Source organism: Conger conger, chromosome 8 (assembly GCF_963514075.1).
Source record: "Conger conger chromosome 8, fConCon1.1, whole genome shotgun sequence".
In the NCBI taxonomy this organism is placed as follows: Eukaryota; Metazoa; Chordata; class Actinopteri; order Anguilliformes; family Congridae; genus Conger; species Conger conger.
The window spans coordinates 58,458,683-58,476,183 of NC_083767.1; the positions used below are offsets into that span (position 1 = coordinate 58,458,683).

General features: G+C 43.5%; 2 protein-coding genes across 3 annotated transcripts in view; both read right to left on the reverse strand.

Annotated features, from left to right (window-relative positions):
* intu (inturned planar cell polarity protein) overlaps window positions 1-4,501 on the reverse strand; it is a 31,623-nt gene extending 27,122 nt beyond the window's left edge. The window contains exon 1 of one of the 2 annotated variants that reach the window (XM_061252341.1): window positions 4,410-4,501. In XM_061252341.1, coding sequence (XP_061108325.1) covers window positions 4,410-4,501 — 92 coding nt within the window. Of the gene's footprint in view, window positions 1-3,048; window positions 3,291-4,409 lie in introns of those variants that run through there. The other variant, XM_061252340.1, reaches the window with a different exon arrangement.
* A 2,522-nt stretch (window positions 4,502-7,023) lies between these two features.
* LOC133134510 (uncharacterized) overlaps window positions 7,024-17,501 on the reverse strand; it is an 18,557-nt gene continuing 8,079 nt past the window's right edge. Inside the window, exons 4-9 of the mRNA XM_061250712.1 lie at window positions 14,235-14,377; window positions 11,845-11,941; window positions 11,227-11,379; window positions 10,758-10,930; window positions 10,026-10,191; window positions 7,024-8,772 (exon numbers count right to left, since the gene is read on the reverse strand). Coding sequence (XP_061106696.1) covers window positions 8,575-8,772; window positions 10,026-10,191; window positions 10,758-10,930; window positions 11,227-11,379; window positions 11,845-11,941; window positions 14,235-14,377 — 930 coding nt within the window. The 3' untranslated portion in view covers window positions 7,024-8,574. The remainder of the gene's footprint in view (window positions 8,773-10,025; window positions 10,192-10,757; window positions 10,931-11,226; window positions 11,380-11,844; window positions 11,942-14,234; window positions 14,378-17,501) is intronic.

Consider the following 17,501-nt stretch of genomic DNA (forward strand, 5'->3'; position numbering starts at 1 on the left):
CAAATTGGAAACAGAAATTTCCTAAATCGTTGAAAAAGTGAGGCTGGAGTACAGTAGAGCAAGGCTCTCTTTTCATACTCTGCTCTTCTACTGTAACTCTCCTTCTTAAAGGTACAATAGGTCATTTCGGACTTCTAATGGTCAAGAGAGGAACAGCAGCAACAAACACCCTTCAAACCACTACACTGTTTATCCCTCCCACTTCTCTGTGAACGCGCTGATGTTGAAATGCCATTGGCTGTGGCAATTCAAACCAATTTTCAACCAATGAGCTTGAATTATTGAACAGTTATACAATGTTTTGTTACAGAGTGTCGGGCCGTCAACTGTATATTTTGAAACCTGAATTTAAGGACCATAAACACAGGCAGAGGGTGAGTCCACATTTCAGTGAGCCCTTTTCAATGATAGGAAGGGATTTACAATGGTCTTGTAACAATGTAACACAAAAACCTTACCTATTGTACCTTTAATAACTCTTATGTCAAGCTAACACAACTGAGGACAGATTACCTTATTGCCTAAGAGAAGAGATGCACATAGGTTCACATGCTAATGATGCTAATTCCTCTTCACAAAGGGACAGGCTGAGAAGGCAGAAGGAAATGGGCAGAAACAGCAAGCACTACCTTAAATGTTCCATTTCAGCTTGAATATAAAGACCAGCCAGGCAGCCACTAGTTTTAACAAACTAAGAACAAAACATTTGCAGTTCATATAACAAATGGTACCTGTCTTGCATGTCTGACCAATGTACCGTTATCAAAAGCTTTTCATTTTCCCATATGCTTTTCCAAAGTATACTTTGTCCCGCATTAGATTTCTGCAGTCAGTGCACAAGATCCTAAAATGTGTCAAACAAATTCTCCCGGTGCAGTCTTCAGACACAGTCTAATTGTATAGCAGGGAGGAGGCCTTTGCACAGGCACCAGATACTGACACTTTCCACCAAGCACAGCATAGTGGTGTGTCCACAGCAGTGTCGTACAAATGGACGAAGCACCGTCTGTCGACCGCACACTCAGTTTCTGGCAAGGCAGTAGCCTACAGCAGGATAGGGAGGCTATAATGTACAGTTTTAAAGGGTGGCGCGTAGACCGGTGCTCCCAAAATCCTTGTTGAGAAACAGCTAGGAAACAATCTTTTGATGGGCATGGCAGATAGAGGAGGCCTGTCTCACCCTGCTCTTGCTAGCCCACACCACTGGCAGTTACACCTGTGTTACAAAATACCTATCCAGTTCTCGTGACATCACCCACAGAGGGGGGCCAAACATTTGTCAGGGCCTTTTAGCAAAGCGGGCCGATCCCACTCATAGAAGGACTGCCAGCAAGGAGGGTCATATCGAACTGAGAATACTTCACCTTACTTCTTTGGTAGAAAAGCATATCAGCATTTCATTCATTGAAAGAGAACATGGTATAATTGAGGGTTAGCAAAAGTCAGGCAACAAACATGATATAAGAGAGCTTTCAGTGTCTAGTCTTGATTCTAGGCTTTTGATTGCCTTTGGAGTCGGTTATTGGCATGTCAACATGAGGAGCAGAGTTGTGCCAATGAAAGTCAAGGAAGCCATTATGAGGCTGAGAAATGGGAAAAAAAACAGTCAGAGACATAGGCCAAACAATAGGCTTACCAAAATACCCCCCCCCCCCCCTAAATACTGTCAGCTTTCATTTTAAGCTATTTATATATATAGCTTCCTCATTTTAGGGAGCAAAAATTGGACGACTGAACATTTACTTAAATAAAGTCATCATATTTAGTACTTATTTAGAAAATCTTTTGTATTCTATGGCTGCCTGAAGTCTGCAACCCATAGACATCACCGAACACTCTTCCCTAGTGATGCTCTGTCAGGCCTGTACTGCAGCCCTCTTCAAAATGGTTAGTTTTACCTTCAGTCTGTTCAACTGGATTCAGGTTGGGTAACTGACTTGGCCATCCAAGAACATTCCACTTTTTGGCCCAGAAAAACTCCTCGGTTGCTTTAGCGGTCCGCTTTGGGTCATATTCCAGCTCCAAGGGCGGCCTGTAGCGTAGTGGTTAAGGTAAATGACTGGCATACATAAGGTCGGTGGTTCTAATCCCGGTGTAGCCACAATAAGATCCGCACAGCCTTTGGACCCCTGAGCAAGGCCCTTAACCCTGCATTGCTCCAGGGGAGGATTGTCCCCTGCTTAGTCTAATCAACTGTACGTCGCTCTGGATAAGAGCGTCTGCCAAATGCCAATAATGTAATGAAATGTCCAAGGTGGAGCAGTGCCCATTGAGTTTTGACGCATTTGGTTGGATCTGAGCAGTTAAGACGTTTCTGCTGCCATCAGCATCACATCATCATTGGAGATGAGTGAGACAGTTCCGGTGGCAGCCATACATACCCAAGCCATAACACAACCTCCACCATGTTGCACAGATTGGATCATTAGCCGTTCCTTTCTTTCTCCACACTTCACTCTTTCCATTACTATTACTATTACTATTCCATCTGTCCATTAGACCATGTCCCTGAACTCTACAGTTCTTTGATTTACTTTCCAGCAAACTGGCCCTTCATTTTTTCAGAATGTTTTGGCCATGTCTTTGATCAATTTATTCAGATTTTCACCCAGCTTTAATGGCATTGACACTTATTTGATAGCTCATGTTGAGACAACAGCAACAATGCAAATGCAACCTATTCTACACCTAGAATCAACCTTCTTGTGCATGATAACTAATGCTGTTCTAGACACAGAGCTGGCCAGGAAACAGCTGAGCAGCCAATTGCCAAATGTATTCAACTATGCATTAAAGGGGCTGTAATTCCTACACGAATCACATCATATGGATGTAATTCCGTACTCAAATGAAAACTGACAGTCTACACTTAACCTAATTGAGAGCCAAAACAACTTTTTTTTTGTTTCTTTTTTTTCATGCATATATTATTTGCACGCGATCTGGTATTGACTTGCTATGCATTTAACAACTACTCATTGTACAAAGAAACAGAAACGATCTATGACAGTTCTTTATGTTTCCGTTAAAATAAAGCATTTTTCTTACTCGGAGTAGTCGGACTGACTGTAACTTGATGCAGATCCCGTGGACCCCGTATCGCTATCATCACCTTCATCCTCGCTGTTATCCGCAAGCTTAGCGGAATCGCACACGGAACTATCGTGGGGTCTGTGGACATCTTTGGAGGTCATACTTTCATTTAAATTTACGTAACGAAGCAGCTAAATTTCTTCAATGAAGTTTATCTGTTACCATAGCCTACACATTGACAACAGTTCGCCATGTTGCGAACATACGGGCTTTTCCCCAGTACCACGTGACGCGAATGGAATCGTTGTGGTTGGCTGTTCTTGTGGTTGCCCTGACAACGTTGAAGCCTTCAGTTCGCAGAGTGGATCACAAACAACTAACTTTGTAACTAGCGACGTCTGCCCTGACAACAGCAATTTGAGTCGACTCGTTTTAAGGACCAAAAGTAGGTAGTTTACGACAAAGCATCAGTCATAAATGATCAGAGAGTGCTAATAGGTAATTACGAAAGCATCGATAAGAATAATAATAATAATAATAATAATAATATTATTATTATTATTATTATTATTATTATGATTATTATTATTATTTTACGTTATTTTTTCAATTAATAGTAGTATTGTTAATATTATTGTTTGTACTATTTACTATTATAATTATTTTTATTTTATTTTTTATTATTATTATCCAATTACAACCACAACAATAATAATAACAATGTTAGTCTTGTAGAAAAAAGAAAGACTATAGCTAGCCTACTGTAAATACTGTGCTTATTCTATTCCTGGCTATTCCTGGTTTATGGATTTTATTGGTCAATCCAGTTATCCAGTTGTTTTTATTGTAGGCTACACCTGAATCTTCTGCTAAGCAATTAGTCTATATGCTAACATGTGTTACATGTGAAAATAGCTATATATAGCTACTAGCTCTATAGAATATAATATTTATGAATTACAAAATATAATAGTCAAGGCTTATTGTATAGCCTTCAGGTTTATGCTATAGAATACTGCTAAAATGTTTATCTCATTAGTAACATGAAAGGTTTATCCTCTTGTGAAATTATAGCTACATGTAATCTAACGTAGGTTTAATAATGTTGTTTTTTAATATGGAGTTGAGTTCTTTTTTTTTCTTCTTTTTCCCTTTTTTACTTCTCAGTCCACGCACGAGGTCTTTAAATCCGCTAAGGCATTCAGTGTGTATTAGAATGACAAAGTGCAGGACCGTCTTAATAATGGCATAATGAAAAAGTAGTCTAGCCTATATATCTTCCCTCTTTCAACACTGACAAAGACACGTGACGTCGTTTACTGCGGGTTATAGACACATAAACAAATTTAAAAATAAAAAATAAATAGTCTACTGACCTGTACAGAAGCACACTCCGTATTGAATCAAAATCCTCCAAGTTCTTAGAAAAGGATCCGATGGTTCCTCCATTCGTGCCAATGTTAAACATTCTTAAACATGCTAGCCTATCTGAATTTCATGACTTCACCGATAAAGTTCAACATAAATTGCACACATCTCAAATCCATATCTTCTGTGGATTAAAGGAGTTGTTCCATGTGACATCCATTTCGTCTTATCCTGGCTGCTGTAAGAATTCGATTTGGTTCGGTCGTCCCTTGCGCAATCTTTTACATTATTTAAACAGTAGGCTACTTAATAGCCTATGTTCATATTTTTATTGCTATCCTCTTGGAAACCTCTTTCGTTAGAGCAATATTTCGGACATTCTCGCACTCGGCTCTGAATGAAAACTGATGCAGTAGTCGAGTAAGACTTTTTTCTCTCTTCCAAATTCTCACGTCAATCACCAACAACACAAAGCCCGTAGTTCCCTCCCGGTGCTTTGAAGGCGAGAGAAAGCGGTCCCGGAATTTGTAGCTACACAGTCCCGAATGTGGCGAAATAAGGAGCTGTTGAGAGCCCTATTCTGGACAACAAAGGGCTGTACATGGCAGGTGGGGACGCTGTCTCTCCAAAACAACTCAATAGGGTTTTGAGCTCTCATTCACTGAGGCTTATTCAGTGGAGTCCATAGCAATTGAGCGCGACAGATTTCTTTCAGTGTAGTTTCGGAGTCTTTTCAATACGAAGTGAATTGGATGGGCAGTGCCGCTGTCAAGATTTCTGGGAAATTACATCTAAACTCAATTTATTTTGACTCATATTATTTTTGTTGAAATAAGCGAGGGGCACAACAAAAAACCGAGTTATTACAATCACGAGTAAATTCATGTTTGTCGCTGTATTTTCACTTTTACGGTTAACTGCACACATGCACGGCTTCCACGCGCGTGTGTGGGTGCGTAGCTATACCATCTCTGAAGAGTTTGTGATCTTTCCGTGAATACATGTGTTGCAAAAACTATCTAATAGTGTATATATGAAAACGAATTTGTATGTAATTACGGCTGTTAACGCTGTCTTAACGTCAGAGTATGACGCAGGGAAGGAACGGTTTATTGCTTTAGGCTGCTGCTGGATAGACAAAATGTGAAAATCTGGGCAAATGTTTTGGCTGTGTGTAGCTACCTGACGGAGCTGCCATCACATTTAACTGTAAGATCGCCATCTTGTGGTACTTAAGGCGTATACATTTAACTTACTAAGCAATTCTTTTTAACGCGAAATAAAAAACGGATAAATCTAGGCACTTTATTTTGAAATGGTGTCAAGGAGATGAAATAATAAAAATGGGGATATACTTTTAAAAAACATATTTGTTTCAAATACTATTGTTTCAGTATTTGACACCATAGTTGTTCTTGTTCATGTTGCTAAGATTCCATAGAAATCATGTTACAAAAGAAGATGCATTGGACCATTTATGTGCACACAGCATCAATGAGAGCCCAGCTTTCTGAACTTTTTCGGTGTATTGTGAATACAATGCTATATAATGGTTCTGAAGGCAATTTTCCAGCGGTCATGTGCCTGTGGCATATGTAAATGCAAATATTCAGTACATTAGTAGTACCAAATAAATCTGTTATGCATGTCAAGAACACTTCAGTTTGGTACACTAGAACTATACTATGTATCACAGTGTTCCAGCTTTATGCTTTTAAACACGTCTCTTGGAATTACATTACACCACATTAACACTGATGCCAGGAAACAATACCCCCTCAGAATATTGCAGTTAAAAGGCCAACTCTTGTCATCGGGAAACTGCTTATTCCTGGGCTAGTACCATGAATGAAAGCTATGTCAATATCTTCAAGTAGTGGCGATTGCTTGTCGATTTGTCACGTAAATCCATTATACAACAGCACATATTTTGTCAGGGTTGGATCTCAAGACAAGGATTAAAGACAAGGGGCCTGTTGCAAAAACCTTAACTGAGGGATTAACTGTGAGCAATGCTGCAACTGCCATGGACAATCCTCATCTTTGTGTTCAGGAACAGTTACCACAGTTCAAATAGGGTCAAGTCCTCTACAGCACTAAACTCAAGAGTGTACAGAAGTGGCATTTGCCAAGGGAGTTTGACCACAGACTCAAGTACACTTTCACTTATAACAAACGTACAACAGCGAATTTACAACTGAACACTTACAACACTTACAACAGCGAATTTACAACTGAACACTTATGTAGCTGTTTGCCAGTCAATTTTTTATCACAAAGGATTGTCAAGAGCATTGTGTGCATCATCAATTACAGTGAAGCTAATTGAAAATGGCTTTTTGCCAACCGCAGTAGATAGTATGGTGAAGAAGTGATCTCAGCATGACCATTTATTATTTAGTGGTCCTTGGATCATAATATGTGCCTATGGCAATTTTTTCAACCCCTTACATTGCACATAATGTGTAACCAACCATTAAACAACACATTAACATCTATAAGTTTGTACATGGGTAGTAGTTCAGGAAGATATTTAGCACATAACATTGTGCATAAACATGTGCTTTTATTTGTCAAATTTCAAACTTACAATGTTTATTCTGAAGGCAGTGGTTAGTTACTCTTGTTATGTACATTTTTCATTAGCATAAGGAATTAGTTTAGCATTGTGACATTGAACTTGACATTGACACTGCCTGGAATGGCCATAAGAGTGAGCCAAGGCCTTGTGCTATAAAAACTACTTGTTTTAACAACAGGATGCCCACTCACACAATCCTGACATAGGAAACCTTACTCCTGAATACAATAAAATTATCTTTATGGAAAACTAGTCATCCTCACAGGTATTTGAGTGGAACTGTATACCCATTGTTGTATCCTTGGAAAGAATGGGCTAAGGAAACCAGCACAGGAAAAAATGAGTGTTAGAAATTGGCGTATCTTTTATCCAGTGTATACACATATAAACTGTTAGAGGTGAATGAACACTGAAGATTTAGCTGTGTGCCATTGTTCAGAGTGATTGTGAAATACTGGGGGCAGCAGGAAAAAGATGAAGAGCACAGTCCAGTGGCAAATTCCTCAGTTGCTACAGTTATGCCCGCTACTGTTTTGGCATTGCCCGCAGCCCAGACAGCACCTATTCTACTGACATTACAGCTACAAACCACAACTTTGTGTTTGTGTCTGCATGAAGCTGACTACCCATTATCCAGTATTTTTCTAAAGAAATCTTTACCCATATTACTTACGTTTTGTCCAGTCTAGAATGTCAATGATCATATTAGCAAAACCATTGCATTGCTACAACATTCCACTGCTTGTTGAAGAAATCGCTCATGAACACATGAGTCTCCTTCCGTTGACGGGTTGTCACGGTGCAGTCCACAATCCCAGGTGCGCAGTCACTGTGCCACGGGACTGCCCGTCCTGTACGGCCGGTGCAGTCAAATCACAGGTGATCCTGCGTGTCGACCCCATCAACCAAAACCCTGCCCCTCTCTGGGTGACAGGACTGCCCTGCTGGGCCTGATCGGTTCTGGCAGTCCAAACTGAGAAAGCACTTCAGGTCGACCCACCTGGCAGCCTATCCACAGACACCGACAGAATTTCTGTCTTAGAGAATAACCACCCTCTGTGTCTCATGCATACAGCACTCCCTTGATATACCTCTGTGTGCAACAATATCCTCCAGCATGGCTGCAGCAGAGAGAGGCGCATCTGATTGGACAAAAGCAGCAGCACACAAACAGCAAACAGTGAGACACGTGAAAGAGCCTGCAGTGAAGAGAGGTTATGAACAGCCCGGCAGGTCTTAAGCAAAGCTCCAAGCAGGCAATTTTATGCTCCTGTACATACATTTTTGGAATTGAGCAGCGTATGATGCTGGTGATAAGGTCAGACAGCTGGAGCAGTTTGCAGCTGCATTCTGAGTTATTTTAAAAGAAGGAAAAAAAAAAAAAACTAATTTGAGTCTACCTGAAGTTTTTTTCCCCTTGTACTGCTGTTTCCACTCCGTGCATCTTGATAGCTCAGCGAAAATAGCAACATAGTCCATTACTTTCCCTCCAGGAAAGGTTGCTTAGCCATTGTGCCAGAGTGGTTTGCTTAAAGGTTGTACGTTGTCTGCTTATAGGTAGTTCAGTTCAGGTCCTGGAGGCAGCGTTAGCGTCATATAACCTGGAGATGATCCACGGTCCTAAGCTGGCCCTCCTGCGGGGGGGGGACTACGTGGAAGTACTCCAGCAGGTTGAGCAGCGCGCCGCGGTCGAACAGGCTGCCGGCCCGGCCCTCTTCGTCCCGCAGGTAGCCGTACTTGTGACGGTTCAGCAGCTCGTTGGTGGTGGTGTTCAGAGCCGCCATGTGCAGCTGCCAACAGAGGGGAGGGAGCGGTCACACCCGAGAGGATGGAGGATGGTCTCCGCTCCCGCCGTCTCGAGCCACTTTACGAACAGTTTCACGTGAAAGAGAGAGTTCTAGGCTGAGGTCAGCCATTTCAGTTAAGAATCAGTTCCCGAGAGCAAAACAAGTCTTAGATCTGTAGTCCCTTTTAAATAGGGTATTTGGAGCTTGTGGTTTTTCCCAGTATGTGTGGGTGTGTGACAGAGAGAGGGAATACTTGAATAGAACACTCTTTTTACAATCTTAAATTAACCATAACATGTCCAATATTATCTTGAGATACAGTGATATTTAACACACACGCAATGTCTCTTCAGCTGCCATAAAGATTTTACTATTACCGCTGATACCATTTTAAAAGCACACTGTATTCAGAAGTATAAACTTACGGACTGCATATTAAGGCTTATTTTAATTTTCTTTGGTTAAGTATGTCTTAATTCACTACAGAATTGTGACGCCTATAGCTTTATGAGATTTTAATTGCTAAAATTCACTGTAACATATATGTTTTCATTGATAAGCAAACCGTGCTGTTCTTACTGAATCCACAGGAGGGTGATGTAGCTCATCCCTAAACTACACTACTGGGCATATGGAAAGGGTTGACTCCGGTGTTACACTTCCACCAGATTTAATCCAAACATGGCCTGGATGATTACATTCACGCTCACACTGGGAGATTAAGTTCACGCTCAGACAGGGAGATTAAGTTTATGCTCAGACTGGGAGAATTAGTCTACACTCCAACAGGGAGATTAAGTTTGCACTCAGACTGGGAGATTAAGTTTACACTCAGGCTGGGAGATTAAGTTCGCGCTCAGACTGGGAGATTTAGTTTGCACTCAGACTGGGAGAATTAGTCTACACTCCAACAGGGAGATTAAGTTTACACTCAGACTGGGAGATTTAGTTTGCACTCAGACTGGGAGAATTAGTCTACACTCCAACAGGGAGATTAAGTTTATGCTCAGACTGGGAGAATTAGTCGACACTCCAACAGGGAGATTAAGTTTGCACTCAGACTGGGAGATTAAGTTTACACTCAGGCTGGGAGATTTAGTTTACGCTCACACTGGGAGAATTAGTCTACACTCCAACAGGGAGACTAAGTTTACACTCAGGCTGGGAGATATAGTTTACGCTCAGACTGGGAGAATTAGTCTAGACTCCAACAGGAAGATTAGGCATCCACTCAGACTGGGAGGGTAAACACTCACACAGATGAAGGCCATGATGCCAGATATCGCTCCAACGATGGCCATGAAGAGGAACCCTGTCCCGATGAACAGGCTCCGGCCCATCTGGGAAAACCAGTCCACACACAGGTACACGCCCATGAAGCAGTTCAGGCTCATCGAGCTCAGGAACCCCAGGAAGTACGTCCTGAACGGAAACAGCAAATCAAAACACCAATTCCTCCATTGTGACAAATTGATTTGTCAGTTGCAGGATCAAATTCCAGGACACAGCCTTTGTACCCTTGAACCTAAGAAAGAAGTCCAACTGTATTTCTTCAGTAAATTTCCAACTGTATAGATATTATTTAAAGTGTAAACTAAATAGGCCATCCTGTATGAAGGTGGCTATAAACAAACTACTATTACTACTACTACTACTACTACTAATGCTAATACTAGTAATAATATGTAGCACCGTTGAACAGGGTTCCTAACCCAAAGTGCTTCAATAGATATCCAGCTCTATGAATGGGTGATACACAGACATGTAAGCTTTGTAAAGCTTCCCAGACTTCAGTCTGCGTGTCAAATAAATAGTGTTGAGGTGTGTTGAGCGCTAAGGCCAGAACGGTTCAGATGACATCACCGTCTGGAATAAGCGAGAATGCTAAAGGCTAGCCAGGTCAGAGAAGGCTGCCCCGGGGACTGGCCCACACACCGGGGACATGGGCGGGAGAGTCGTGGGGTTTGGGGGGCAGGGCACCAGCGTACCTGTTCCTGCGGCCCACCGTGTTGTAGATGTAGGGGCAGTAGTGGTCGAACTGCTCCACGCAGCGGTTGGTGGCGCGGCAGTGTTTGGCGCGCAGGGGCCTGACGATGTGGCAGGTGTGACAAAGTCTCAGGAGCGGGTTCTTGCCCTGACGCCAGGCCTCACAGTGCACCGCCTGCGGAAGCCACAGGCGTGAGACTGTACCATCTGCTGACTCAAGAGGGGGAGTCAGAACGTACCACCCGCCAACACAACACAGAGTGCATGGGTAGAATGTGGGAGGAATGTACTGGACAAGAAAGCGTCTAGAAAGAAAATTTCTATTTATTTCTCAAAGGAATGTGTGTAAGACAGAAGGGGGGGGGGTGCGTATCTGGGTATAGCATATGAAATTAAACATACATGTATTGAACTGCGTGTGTATGTGTGTGTTTTCTCCCTCTTTTGGGAGTTAGCTCTCGGTTTGTTTACCTGTCTAATGGCCTGATCATATTCCTTACTGTCTCTGGGAAGAAACCCTGGATCCATCAGGGAAGCTTTTAGAAAGAGAAACCACATCAGTGCATTGGCAAGCAGGAAGGCCACATGAAACTCCCACAGCTTGTTGAAGGAGACCGAGACAATCTGCACAACAGAGACAGAGGAAATATCACTGTGGGGGAGGGGGGTCACACTAATGCACCCTAGCATAGAGCAGCAACATGCAAGTGAGACAGATCAGCATTTCCCTTCTCTACTCTACTCTCTGTGGTGCTGGATACCTTCAGTCCAGTGTAAGGCCATTAAAGCTAATGTTTCCCATTACTATAGACTCATTTAAGAATGCCAATATCAAGGAAGTTAATACTGAAATAGTGGGGTATGGGGGTGGCCTGGGCAACAGAAGAGGCCATTTGAAACTCTGAAAGAGTGCGTTCTAGAATTCCCAGAGAGTGCGTTCTAGAATTCAGAAGGAGTGGGTTCTAGAACACAGAACACTGAAAGGACACGTTACATCATTCCGAGCTCCTCAGTGTGAAAACAGATTGCTGTGGACTGTCCTGAAGAGGCAGTCTGTACACAGTCGGCAAAGTGGGGACAGCATCTTACCTTGAGCAGGTAAGTGGGGTACCCCCAGAGGAACAGGCAACATAGCAGGAAAAGAACTGGGCCCTTGGACTTTCCCGGTGGACCAAACACCAAAGCACTGAGGAAAAGTATACCAAAACCAGGCATGGAGTTAGTGCGGCACCAGCATCACTTCAGCACTCTAAACAAGCCAGTGCTCAGTCTGTGTTCAGTCGAGGACAGGGGTGCACAACTCTGGTCCTGGAGAGCTGGTCCAACCAATTAGTTTTGGCTCTCTAACAGCTCTATAAACTGCATGGGTTAAATCCTGCACTTGAGCACAGTAAAACCTTCAGGATACACCTGCAGTCTGTGGCTGTAGCTGGTGCTTATGCAAATATCAGTTCAAGATATGATTGAGTTAATTAAATAATTAAGAGCATGAAATCCGGAAACAGATCGGCCCTTGTGGTACACTTCTAGCCCAGGGGATAGTCTGCTGGGGCAGTGCAGAATGCACACTCATTAAACTGCAGTCCAAGTCAGGCGTCTGAATAAAGAGGATTACATCTTTTTAAAATGTATTCAAAGGGGATTAGAGGGAATTTTTTGGGGAAAGGTCCACCCGGGCAAAAATGTTTGAAGATGCGAGTCTAATACATATGATACATCCTTCCATAATGCATGCTTTTTAGACCTGACACCTGACAACTCCCTGCGCTCTCACGGTATGAAAAGTCATCTGAGTTCAGAGCAGGGCCCTCAGACAGCACACGCATGTTTATATTTATCTGTCACTAATGTCCTCTGCCAGGAGTCGTATCGGCAGCGAGTGTGGGACCGGGGCTGAGGTTATTTCCAGGCTATTTCCGGGCTACCCCACGCCCGGCGCATACCACGGCATCAGAAGATTCAACGGGGAGGACGGCAGGGTTCGCTTCGCGTGAAAAGATACGGACCGGCGACGTGCGGTAATCTAGGGCGATCTGAGCGGGGCCGCTGCGGGGGGCTTGGCCCGGCGGAACATCTGTCTCTGGTTCCGCGCGCCCCGCAGAACTGTGCGAATCCCATGACGAGCCGCATCCGAGCGTGGAGTTACAGCAGGCCGAGGTAAACGAGCGAAACGCGGGCAGGCCCGCGCGGTAACGAGGATCAGCAGGAGAGACGCAGGAAGGGTGTTTTTGCTCTGGCACACCCCACTGCTCTCCGGGCAATGCAAGATGTCGTATTTTTACCTGTTTTCGGCTCCGATTGCGCGCCTGAATTTACCCGTTTCCACTCTCCTGCTTCGGCACAGCATTTTACCCATTTCAGTGGATCATCATCGTGTGGAGTAAATATAGGCTATTTCTATGGATATTAGACACGTTTCAGTTTCTATATCAATGTATAGAATCTATAGAAGGAATCTGCTCAGAGCTGTATTAACACCTTACACAAGAGGTACATAAAAATAAAACACAAATGTCTTACTAAAGCACAACAACAGGATTACAAATGTTTATACTTTCCAAAAAAAATGTATCTTCACAAATATTTACAATTGATGGAAAGTAATTTAATAAAAAGACAGCACTCTGAAACAACCATCTCAAACAGGTCACATATCGACACAGGTGTCCATTTTCTGGGCAGAACTCAAAACACATTTTTAAAATACGATATTGTGCTAAAAATACCCTGTGTGGAAGTAAAAGCTTGTAAAGGCTAAGGGGTGGAGGGGGGAGCTCTATTTATATCACCTTATCAATGCCCTGCCTCAGGAGGCCGCCATTACGTTCCATCATCCAGCTTTTTATAAATATTGGCAGCCTGCAGACCTCTCACTTGAACACAGATCGATATTCCCTCAATTCCAGAGCCCTTCCTGCTAAGAACATGACCACGTTGCGTGTTCGGCAGTCCGGTGACAAAACCAAGCTCCTCACATGCACAATTAAGATGATACTGGAGGCAGACTTTTTTTTAATATAACTTTTTTATAACCTTTCCTCGATTAATTTAAGGGACCTCCTTTTTTAAACTATGTACTGTAGTTAAATCTGCTGTGCTTCCAGATCCCAAAATGGCTGCTTACAGATTGAATCCACGTGGTACTAAGCAGCATCCCTAGAGCCATACTTAGCAGCACTGCCCCACAGACTGATACACAAAACTAGTGATATCTTGTCAACTTTAACTTTGTTTAAATAACATTAATTAGTAGCTATAATTCTCATTACAATCATGAATGACAGGTGACAATTCCTGGGTCTCAATACGAGATGTCTAGTCTGCGGTTAATAACTGTCGGTGTATTCAGCTTATTAGCTAAGTGGACAGAGGCACTGAAAAACCTGTATACACACACACCCATCCCTGCTATAGCGTAGACTGACTTCTTACAGGCTTAAACTGACCCGCTAATTCAGCTCAGCTCCAGGGACACTCACCTCCAGTCAAACTTGGGAATGAGCTTGCCAGACCGGGATATGGCGTTCTCCAGGTATGCGGATATCTTCCAGTGTTTGTGAGCACGGGACAATTTCAGAGGGGTGTTCCCGTTCATGTCCGCCGTTTCCAAATCTACTCCATCCTGCCCCACAGGAGGAATAGACCAAGGGATCAAAGTGAGTTTCACGAGAAGAAGGTAAATGAAGCAAAATGGCAGAATAAACGCTTCACCGTGACTTTTCCATTGAACACGCGCTTCAGCTCGAAGCTGACAGAAAGACAGAAAGGATCAGACATGTACAGCAGAGCCGCCTAATCCTGGAGATCTACCGTCCGGTAGGTTTTCACTCCAACCCTAACAAAGCACACCTTCAACAGCTCGAGCAGGGCTGCCCAACCCTGTTCCTGGAGATCTACCGTCCTGTAGGTTTTCACTCCAACCCTAACAAAGCACACCTTCAACAGCTCGAGCAGGGCTGCCCAACCCTGTTCCTGGAGATCTACCGTCCTGTAGGTTTTCACTCCAACCCTAACAAAGCACACCTCAGTCAACAGCTAGAGATTGCATTAAGCCGCCACTTCGTAGAGACAAGTAGAGTTGAAATGAAAACCAACAGGATTTGGCAGCAGTGATGTATACAAACAAATATACATTTATTGGCAATCAGGTAATGCAAAAAGTAAACTCAAGTCAAAGCTGATACAGTGTTTCACTAGTGCAGATATATGCATATCCATTTCAACAGTGAGTGCACAAGTCTTTCAATGAATTTTGCATCGTTGTACTCTCAAGGGGTAAACTCCAGTAAATGTACAGTATGTCTTTTGCATACCCTATCCCTCTCCTTTTTTTTTTATTCTGACTCCTTTTAACGATTCTCTCACTCTTCGAGTTTACAACACAACCTCAGACCTAATTTGGCGCCAGAACAAAGCCGAGAGTTGGCTGTGATAGCTATCGTAACGCAAGCAGGTGCAAGCTGAAATTTAGCATTAGCTGAACAACATGTGTCCCGCTGCAGTGAGTCAGACTCTTGCCAGATACAATATTTCCTCATTAGGTTTCATGGGCAGGGCATAGAAGACGGATTGCAGCCAGCCAATGAAACATGAGCACCGGCCATCCTGTGCCAGCAGCTGTTTCCTGTAAACAGCTTCCTGTGATACCGCGACGAGAGCCAACAAAGACGGCTGGCATCGGGCTAATTAGTCAGAAGCCAAAGCCAATAGACATCAGGCACAGAACGCGAGGGGATGTACGGACAGCAAGAGCAGCCATCGGTCATCGGCTGCTACATAGACCTAGATGAAGTGGCCAATGGAAGCAGAAACACTTGGGGGACCAGAACACTTGAGGGACACCAAGTATCTTGACAAACTGCATATCTATATGCAGACATCCATTACATTACATTATTGGCATTTGGCAGACACTCTTATCCAGAGCGACGTACAGTTGATTAGACTAAGCGGGAGACGATCCTCCCCTGGAGCAATGCAGGGTTGAGGGCCTTGCTCAAGGGCCCAACGGCTGTGCGGATCTTATTGTGGCTACACCGGGATAGGAACCACCGAACTTGTGTGTTCCAGTCATTTACCTGAACCACTACACTACAGGCCGCCCCACCTGTGCAAACATTATTTTCCAGGTGGGAGGGGGGTCCAAGCACAACTTTTTACACTTTTCTGTTCCTTAATTTTCGAGGGTTCCTCCCTTCACAATCGGATAAAGCTCATTTCTAACCTTAGTTTCTGCCCGTGGTGCAGATTGCCGATCTACGTGAGATTTCCGCCCATTTGCGGGTATCAGGGAACGGGTGACAAATTCCCTTCCGGGTGAGTGCCTGCATATGTTGTACACTGTTCCCAAAACAACTGTGCTTAGTCACTATCTAATGATTCTGTGAGTGATCGTCTTCATCCATTGTGTGCAGCATTTCTTTCACGGAGGGATGTAAATCACCCTATCCACAGAGCACCCACGTGAACCCAGCGCTTTCCTGACGACATTTGGCCATTTGCCATCTTAGTCACAGATCTGACTCCAATCTCGCATTTATGGAAGGTATTCTGGACTGAAAGTTCCTGTCTGAAAGAGCATCTAATACCTTCATCAGTGAGGCATGACTTGGTTGCCTTTCCCATAGAAGAACAGTACTGCATTCCTCCTGAAGAACTCCAGATGTTGGAATTCTATGCCACCACCGCTACAAGCTGTACTGGCAGCAAGTGGTGCCCAACGCCTTTTTAACTGGCTTCACCTTTTTGCCTACCTCATGAATTGTACAGTTCCAAAGACAAACAATGAAACCACTATAAGAATAAATAATGGGTGGTTTGGCAGAGAGTGTTTTTTTATTTCCCAATGTGATGCTGAGCAAGTAGCCAAAAAAACAATAAGAGAGGCAACATTTGTAGTGGTCAACATTACTGTGTGAAGCCTGCATCATATTAAGTCCTTCCGATTCTGAAACGTTTCTCGAACCGCGGCCCCGACTCAAACTATTCCAGAGCAGCCGGTTTGCATTCCATGACAGGTAGACACACAGCCCTGGAGCTCTCCATTTTCACAACGTGCCAGTGTCCTCGGCTTCTGTCCAAGGACTATTATCAGCGAGATATTCAGCACACCCGCACACAGGAACCTGCTTTTGCACGCAAGTGCAGAGGATCGCATGGGATTCACAACCACAGTCTCCAGGGCAGCATTGTGGTTCATTCACCACCGCTACACACCATGACACGTGATACACGTTCATACTTATTAAAATACTCCCCACAGAGATGATGAAGATCATGACCATCCTCATCACCCTATTCCTCTTTTGCTGTGTAAATGGCAAAGCAGAGAAGACACTACTACTCTCTTTTATTTGCACATACAGAATTGTCGCTTGGATGACGGATGGACACTTAGCATTTATCATCCGTGGTGGAAGTTCCAGCTACCAGCCTAAGGTAGAGTCTACTCCATCTGCACCAGCTGGATATCATCTGGAATTTGTTGTTTGTACCGAGCTGGCCTACTAGATGGACATGGTCTTGCCAGCATGGTTGCTATCCATGATGTTGCTAGCTTGGCCATCTCCAAACCAACTTCAAACCAGCTGGACCAGCTTACCTCCACACTTCCACCAGGAAGTTCTGGAACTTCCACTAGGGATGCAGTTAATTCTAAATATGTTGTATATTAGTGCCACACACAGCCATCAACAGAAGACAAATGACATTAGTTCTAAAACTGTAGTTCATTGAAATGCAATGAA